Source organism: Myotis brandtii, unplaced genomic scaffold, assembly GCF_000412655.1.
Source record: "Myotis brandtii unplaced genomic scaffold, ASM41265v1 scaffold89, whole genome shotgun sequence".
Taxonomy (NCBI): Eukaryota; Metazoa; Chordata; class Mammalia; order Chiroptera; family Vespertilionidae; genus Myotis; species Myotis brandtii.
In genome coordinates, this window is record NW_005371645.1 from 1,474,999 (window position 1) to 1,484,094 (window position 9,096).

The following is a 9,096-nucleotide window of genomic DNA, read 5'->3' on the forward strand; positions in this document are numbered from 1 at the left end:
CTCAGCGAGCATTTTAAAACATAATTTATTCGAACCTAAAAAGTGCTGCAAAAATCAACCACGAAAGGGTGATGCTTTCCTGATTTCCATGAAGGACTAATCAATGTAAACTAAATTTTAAATTGTCACAAAAAAGAAGAGAAATAAATCCTTAGTGTACACGACTACTAGTATATCCGAGCATTGTTATACAAATGTCTGGTGTCCTTGTAAAAAGTTCAAAATGCTATTGTCATATGCACTGTTGGTCAGTGGAACACCCGGCAGGACCGGCGGGGCCTCCATTGGAAGCCGCAGCAGAGACCAGCCCAGTGTGTCCACGGGTTCCCTTGCCTGAGCACTGTCACCTGCTATGCATCAAACCAGATCAATGTCTTTCATCTCAGACTCACAGCCTGAACGTCAGAGATTTGTTTCAAAACAACTAAGGAGTGAGGATGTGCTTGTCTTATTTTCATAACAGGATCTCAGCAACAACTGGAGAAAGGTCCCTTAAGACAGTCCAACTACTGCCAAGAGGGTCAATCACACGGTGTGGATGGTAACTAGACTTTTGAGGGTGGTAACCTAGCAGTGTATACAGAGGCTGAATTACACCGTTCTACACCTGAAACCGATGCATATAAAAAAAGATATGCCTGGCCAGTGTAGCTCGGTGGATGAGCATCGACCTATGAACCAGGAGGTCACAGTTCGATTCCTGGTCAGGGCACATGCCGGGGTTGCAGTCTCAGTCCCTGTGTGTGGCGTGCAGGAGGCAGCTGATCAATGATTCTCTTTCATCATTGATGTTTCTATCTCTCTCTCCCTTTCTTCCTCCCTGAAATCAATAAAAATATGTATTTTTAAAAAGAGGTCCTGTTTGAAGATGAAATTAGGTCCTTTGTATGTATGTATTTACTTATTTATTTATTGTTAATCTTCACAGGGATATTTTTTCTATTGATTTTTAGAGAGAGTGGAAGGGAGGGGGAGAAACACAGAGAGAGAAACATTGATGTGAGAGAGACTTCGACTGGTTGCCTCCTGCACTCACCCGACCAGGGCCAAGGATCGAACCTGCAACTGAAGCATGCGCCCTTGACTGGAATTGAATCCTCGACCCTTCAGTCCAGAGGCTGACACTCTACCCACTGAGCCAATCCAGCTAGGGCAGGTCCTTTGTATTTAGACTAAGGAGGCATGTGGACGTGTGTGTGTGTGTGTGTGTGTGTGTGTGTGTGTGTAAGGGAACGAGAGGAGCAGACACACAGAGGAAGGGTATGAATTAAGGACAAATGCTCTCCTTCAGGAATCCACCCTGACCCCAGGTCCAGACCAGCTGCTGATGTCCGTAACCGACACGTCCACTCCATCCTGGGCATCTTTTACTCTCGGGGCACACTGCCTTCCTAGCAGACGTGACAACTGCCAGGCACTGCACGACGTGACGCTGCATGATAGTGCTGGGCTTGGGTTACAGGAAAGACCGCTCAAGGCTGTCACAGAGTGCAGGTGACTGCGAAAGCCAGGCCCGCAGTGGGCCACACATGGTCACATTGATTTCCCTTCAATAAGCTCAAATGAGTGGGTCTGCAAGCTCCCAGGCCGGGCAGAGGCAGGCCGCTCCCGCCCCGCCTGGCTCTCATCTCTGCCCCTCGCTGCACAAGGCTTGGAGCCACCTTATGGTCAGCACCTCCTGGACAACACCAGCCCAGACCCAGCCCACAGGGAGGCTGAGCCTGGAGCCTGCTGCTGGTTGGCAGGCCAGGCTGCTATGCTCACTGAGGACGTGCATAGATTTGACACACCTTCCATTCTATTGGTTCAAGATTACTTTATTCTTAACAGTGTCTTCACATTCCTATTAAATAAGTACCATCTGTTATTTACCAATTATGTTTTAAATAAGCATATTTACAACTTTCGAGCTATGCACATCTCAAGTTCATGGCAGGTGCTTATATTTTAGGGGCTGGAATCCCTAGGTTTTAGCACATTTTTCAAGATAGCTGGTGTTCAAAAACATGTTTATCATATTGTAAGAAACATCAACAAGTTGACATAAAACATGGTTTGAGTCAGCATGCACACAGACCTAAAGCCAGCCAGCAGAAGGCAGAACACTTTCACACAATTTCTTATCTGACACACCTGGAGATGAGGCTGAGATTAGCAGTGACACAGACGCTTTCAAAAAACATGACCAACTGCAAGCTCAAGGTCACGGGTCCACGGAGCGAATCCAACTTAGAGCCTGTTTCTGTTCAGCTCATGAGATAAGAATGGTTTCTACTTACTTAACTAGCTGGGAAAATAATAACAGGAAAAACATTTTATGACATTAAAATTATACGGAATTCAAATTTCTGTGTTTGCCAACCCTCGTCTCAGGTTGCTCCCTGTCTTCTGAGATTCCCCAAAGACACACTGGACACAATTTTATACAAACAAAGCTTGCAATCAGTTGCCCAAAAGAATTTCAAAATTTAGCTAAGATGCAAGGTCATTACTAATGAGCCGTTCTTAAAGCTCAAACTCATTTTGATTTTCTGAAAAGGAAGTGAGACAGGAAAACAAAATAACATCCATGTGTTCTTTTATCTGAAACGATTTCAAACTAGTTGCAAACTTTGAACACGTGTGTCTCCCCACAGATAATCTGCAGCAGGTGAGTGAGCCTCCTCGGTCAGGTGTGAGGTCCCGACACCTGGGCGCGCAGGCGGCACTGCGAGTGGCCAGCGGCTCTTTGCCGTCTGCCTAGGACTTGTCCCGCTTCCAGCGTCTGAGGCTGCTCAGAGTCAGCCCTGTCCTCTCACTTCTTTCCCTAGACTCTCCCCACCCCTCAAGATCAAACCTGCTTCTCAGATAATTTCACAGGCTCAACAGCAGTCACTGTGCTTGGGGGCGGGGGAGGAAAAGCTGGCAATAAAAAGCAGCATGAGGAGCTGAGGGAAGAAGTCCTGTCCTCTCGTTTGGTTCTCAGCCTCCATACACTTCGGTTGCCTCTGCAGAGCCTTTTCCCTCTGAACTAATTTGCTATAGTGGTGCAAACCTGCTAGGAGCAGCCATCTTCACCGAGTCCTCATACCTGGCACAGTCTGACCATCGCTCTGTACCAGACCTGGGAACCCACTGCCTTCTTGCTCCGGACAAGCACTCACGTCATGGAGGATGGAAAGAAGGTTTGTGGGTCACTTATAAAAGGAATTACTCCAGTGCCTGATAGGACTAAATGTGCTCTTATAGAATCAACAATGTTCCAAGGCCGTGAGCTCTCCAACAAGAATGCAAATATATTAGTTATATAACTACTGCTACTACTACTACTACTACTACTACTACTACACACACACACACACACACACACACCACACCACACACCACACAGAGCACCTGGTTATCCTGGGATACTGCATAAAAAGGGGAGAGTCTGAGCATTCATCGTAGTTGATTCACTTGGCTCAACCCCCAACAGCAGGTGGGGCCGACAGCAAAGCCTTAGAAACTGGATGTAATCAGTGACCTCGAAGGAGAGGCTCTCAGCAGCAGCATCCGTCCTCAGAGTCCTAACGACGGAGAAAGTGCCCTCTGCTTCGGGGCGTTCCGAACAGCGTGATTCCTCACACGCTCCACAGTCTTTGCAGACCAGGTTCTGCGATGACATCTAGGTTGACTGGGTGAAAACTGGAGCGGAGACAGCCCCGCCCTGACAGCCTCCAACACTGTGTTGGAGTTAAAATCAAAAGGAACAGGAAATGGAAATGTCAAAGTGCCCTCCTGTCACTGCCCAGACTAAGGAGACAGGGCCCTGGGCAGTGCCAGCCCAGGTTCGGGTGAGGAGACGAGGCCTCGACACGCACCCTGCCAACCCCTGGGCCCCCACACACTCCCCACCCCCCACCCCCACCTCCAAGTCAGCTTGTCCACGTCCTGCTGACAGGACGGTATGCTATAGCACGTGGGGTGGTTATCACTGCTGTGACATTTAAAGTTACAGGCTTCACTTTGTTTTACTTTAAAACTTAACGAATAACGCAAAGACGTGAGCACAGGAAGGCTGGAGTTGTGTGTGCTTTTTGTAACGTCAGCAATTGACTAGGGTGTATTTTCTTGGGAGAAAAGATGACAAAGGGTGTATGTTTCTCTTTCTAGGAGGACTGGACTGAAGGACAGCGGAGTGTGCGTGCTCTGTGCCAGGCGCCAGCACCAGCACCGGGGCCCTCAGCTGGGGACCGCACGCCACCCGCACACGGACTGCAGGGCACGTGGACAAGAGGGGGCACTCGCTACAAGTCCCAGCCCTAAAGCAACCCTGGAGGCAGAAGGGGCCAGTCAGCCCTATATTCATTTGCAATTATGAATAACCTTGTGAAATGAAGTATCCGCGTAGGAAACACTTCCTACCAAAGAAGGTAAAGGTTAGGAATTGTCATGAGACAAAAAGGAAAAGGATATCTGATTCTCTTTCAAAATCAGCTGCATAAGCATGCGCGCTGAGCAGTCAGGGCGTCTGTTTGAAGTCCTTCCTAAGGGAACGCCCGCAGCACACTCCTGCCCCGCCTGGGAACACACTCCTCGCTGAGGCTGCGGAGCCGCCAGGCCCTGCGTCGCCGCCAGGTCTCCGGCACCTGAGCGTCTCGAAGGGTCTTGAAGGGATTCCGCCCAGCGCGGCCCAAGCCCCAGCCTGTCAGGCTCCTGAGCGCCCACAGGACACGCCTGGCCTGCCGTGCTGCAGGCAACATGAGCGCTGCCGTGAAGTAAAGCAGAAGTTGAGTTTATTAGGAAATGCCTCAAGTGTGAAGTTTGAGTGCATCAAACCCATGTCCCCTGCTAAGGAAAGACCAGATTGTGTCCAAAAATAAATAAGTTGGCCCAAGTTCCCAAAGCAGAAAATGCGTGGATAACGGAATCAAAGGGAACTATTAAGGCACCTACCTAGCCCTTTGCAGTTGCCTTTACACGGGCGCAGCCCAGCGACTCTCACTGAGATGAGCCCAGATTCACATCCTTTCCTGCCTTGGGAAGAGACTGGCTGGTTCTGAAGCCTACAGAGAATGTGGCTAGAATCATGCTCAAAACCACGGAGGCTTCCTATGCTCTCACCAGCAGCACTGCCCGCAGCTTCTGCTCAGACACGTGTGATGCTGGGCCCTTTCCCCTCGTGCTGTGCGTCACGCCCTGGGGATGCCTCGGGGTGAGCACTCGCTAATGCTTTGCTTGACAAAATCCTGTCCTTCCCTCACCTGAATTTTGGGCAAAGAAGCAAGAATGAAAACCAGCTCAGAGGAAACATTTCAGCAGAGAGAGATAAAAGACAGAAGCTAGAAATGAAAACAGGAGGAAGGGAAGGGCCCATGCAAGACCCACCATCGGAAACATGTGCCTATTCCCTTGTGGCCAAAGTGAGCCAGGACAGAAAAAGCAAAAAGCACATAACCGCTCTCCAATAATGTATACCTCTCTAAGAAGTGACTGCAATAGCCCAGCCCCACCTGTACACCAGCGTGGGGACGAGGAGTCTAGAAACACGGGCAAGTGCAGGTAACGCACCGTGTTGGGGACACTGAAATAGACATCGTACCGAATTGTTTATTATGTGCCAGGAACTGTGCCATCTAGTTGTTTTACACTTATTATCTTACTTCTTGCTCCCAGCGTTTCTGAGGGAAGCAGGGCGGGTGTATTTATAATACTGACCTAAAATGGAAAAACCTAAAGCTTGTGAGGTTCTGTGACTCCCCCAGGTTGCAAGTCCAGTGCGTGGTTAGCATGGGAAAACTGAGGAAACAAACATCATTTCCCGGGAACTTGACGCTCACATTCTACCCAGCTCACCCGTCATCCCAGGTCCGGCCACGGGCAATCCCGACAGACAGACCCGCAGTCCTAGGGGCTGAGTGCCGATTGAGTGGGTGAGTGAGTGTGGGCTGGCCTTCAGGATGAAGAGAACGGCCGTCCAGGGTAGGTAGCAACCGCACACCGAGCTTTACTGCCTCTTGCCCCGCAGAGACGTGCTCCTTCCCACCTGACTCCTCAGCCCGGAGCTCTGAGCCAGGGCCTCGTCTGCAGAGCTGCCCCCCACGTCCTCTGCCATGTCCACAGGCACCCAAGTAGCTCCCACATTCCAGCCCACCTTTCTGAGACGAACGCGGCAGGATCGCACTGAGATACACGGGGCCTGGAGAAAGGAACTCAGGGGAGCAGAGAGCGGCCGGGGGCTGCCAGGGCCTGGGGAGGGTGTGGGGGAGATTGTGTGAAATGAATACATTCCAGAGATCTAATGTGTAGCTGGTGAGGATACTTACTATCATATGCTTGAAGTTTTCAAACAGGATACACCTTCAATTAAATCTCACTACACACACAAAAGAGTAACTATGTAGAGGTGATGGATAACTTATTTAGCTTGATTGTAGCGATCTTTTTCACATGTATACAAAGATAAAAACATGGAGTTGTAAACCTTAAATATATACAATTTCTGTATGTCAAAGGTATCCCCTTAAACAATGAAAAGAAAAAAATAATTTTAAAAAATAAATTCTACCTTTCCCTAAAAACCCTGTTCATAACCCAATTCCCTAAAGCTGCAGAGCTGCTTAATGACTCCAGGCCCAAGGGAGCCAGCAGCAGCCTGGTCCCTGTGGCCACGGTGGGACCCCTCAGGCACACAGGGAGGCCCAGCTGTCTGCTCCCCCCCTCGTGTGCGTCACCCTGCACCCATGGGAGCTCGCCATCTCCTTGGGATACTAATGCTGTCACCATCACCCTCTGACCCTCATCCCTTCTTCAAGCCGGAGCAGGGAGAATCCCGGCCTGACCCCGACTCCTAGCACAGCGACTTTTAGCCTTTTCCATCTCATGGCACAGAAACTAAAATCCTGTGGCACACCCAAAAAATATTATCTTGACCATCTGACAAAAAAATAGGTAAAATTTTGATTCATTCACACCGACAGCTACTGTTGTCATTTTTTTATTTGACCGTCAAAGGGAAAGAGGTCAGTGTCCCCGCTGACCGTGTGGCGGTGCCCGTTTTAAACACTCGCAGCGCACAGGTCGGAATCACTGTCTTAGAAAAGACAGCTGCTTCTGGCCCAACGGCGAGCGAGGGCGGGACGGTGCCGCGGTGAGGACACGGCCGGTGCAGAGCCACCACGCTGCCCGCCTGGCACGCTGTGGCTCCCACACCAGCTCCCGCAGCAGCAATTCACACAGCACGCCCACCGCTGGGTCAGACCCTCCATGTCCTTCCACACGGCTCCGCCCGCCGGCCATGGACCCACCGTCCCTGTCTGTCCTCTCCCGGTCACACGACACTACAACTACTGGACTGACGAGTTTAAAAGAAAAACTGAGAAACCTTTAGCAGAATATATTTAACTAATATTTAGAAGAATATGGTTAGTGAACTTATTGAAGATTTTATCCTTTATGTAAATATACATATTTATTACAGATACTGAACACTGCAAAAGAAGAACAGATTCAATTGCTCTGACCAAAAATTAGAAACATTTTCTTAAAAAGGGGATTAAAAACAGAACTTAGCTCATCAGCCGGGCAGCTGCGTTCAGAGTTGTGCCCTAGAGTGCAAGGGCCTTGGGGACTTCCTGTCACCACAGCAGAGCACAAGGTGGACCCAGGCTCCGGGCATGAAGAAATAAGGATACTTTGGGAATTTGGGGAACTTACTGACCTTGGGAGAATCATAGCAACTCCAAAGAAATAGAAGTTTGCTTTCCAAAGCAGTCACAGATCTCCACAGAAGCAGACGCGCGGCGAAGAAGCACCTGCCAGTCGTTCTGTCTGGGTTCGAGCCCCCGCGCCAGCACTGCTGCCCGTGTGGCCCCACACAAGTCACTTACCTTCTCAGGGCCTCAGTTTCTTCATCAGTAAGAATGGGAGAAAATTAAAGTTCCTTCATTTTAACTCATACTAGAGGCCCGATGCATGAAATCCGTGCAAGGGTAGGCCTTCCTTCCCAGGCTACCGCACCGGTTCCCTCTGGCACCGGGACCCGGGCTTCCCTGGCAGCCCTGGCTTTGTCCAGAAGGACATCCAGTCTAATTAGCATATTACGCTGTTATTATTATAGATATGTAGTGCATAGGGCCTGACATACACTAGGACTTCTCAAGTGATTTTATTTATTTATTTTTTAATATATTTTTATTGATTTCCAAGAGGAAGGGAGAGGGGAGAGATAGAAACATCAATGATGAGAGGGAATCATTGATTGGCTGCCTCCTGCACACCCGCTACTGGGGATCGAGCCCGCAACCCAGGCACGTGCCGTTAACCAGAATCAAACCCTGGACCCTTCATCTGCAGGCCAACGTTCTATTCACTAAGCCAAATCAGCTAGGGCAAGGACTTCAAGTGATTTTAAAAAGTGCTTTATGAATGAGTGCTGACTATGAACGTTATAAGCTCATGCTAGAAGAAAAATAAATTAATTAATTAGAAAAAAATAAAGTATCATATCATCGCCTACATTTACTTTTCTTAAACAAAAGGGGAATCATTATTTATGGTCTTTTGAAAGTACTTTTTAAAATTAAACACACATGTTGAATAGAGATTTTCCAAATCTGCTTTCTATCTTCAGGTTCCAACAAACAAACAGACTGTGTGTCCAACAACCTGCCTGTGACCTTCCTCCGGGGTCTCCGGGAACAGCTCTCAGCACAACAGGGCGCGGGCCTGACTGCACAGGCTCAGCCCGGGGAGGGCCCAGGGCCGTGCCAGCTGGGAACGGGGAACGGGGCTCAATTCCTCTGACCCCAGCGCATGCAGGCGATTCCAAAACCACTTCCCACTGACTGCGCAGGCAGCACGCAGCGTCTGTTTCTTTACAAGGAACAAACTAACTTGATTTTTGTGGAAGTTAAATTGCCAACATCATATTGAGTTACAGTGAAGCAAAACAAAATTCAAAATTTCCAGACTGTACTCTATCTTTAAAAAAAAATCCTAATTTGACCCTGAAGAGATTGAAATGAAGCCTGGTTCCTCCTCACTGACCCCTCCAGCTGCAGGAGCGCCCGCTGTGGCTTCAGGCCGCGTCCCCAGGGCGGCGTGTTCCCAGGTGATGGGGGGGGGGGGGGGCCG

General features: G+C 49.3%; 1 protein-coding gene across 14 annotated transcripts in view; it reads right to left on the reverse strand.

Annotated features, from left to right (window-relative positions):
• FOXP1 (forkhead box P1) overlaps nucleotides 1-9,096 on the reverse strand; it is a 305,369-nt gene that overhangs the window by 147,207 nt on the left and 149,066 nt on the right. Inside the window, exon 1 of one of the 14 annotated variants that reach the window (XM_014532395.1) lies at nucleotides 6,288-6,308. The exons of the other annotated variants lie outside the window; for them this stretch is intronic. Coding sequence (XP_014387881.1) covers nucleotides 6,288-6,293 — 6 coding nt within the window. The 5' untranslated portion in view covers nucleotides 6,294-6,308. Of the gene's footprint in view, nucleotides 1-6,287; nucleotides 6,309-9,096 lie in introns of those variants that run through there. 14 annotated transcript variants of the gene reach the window in all.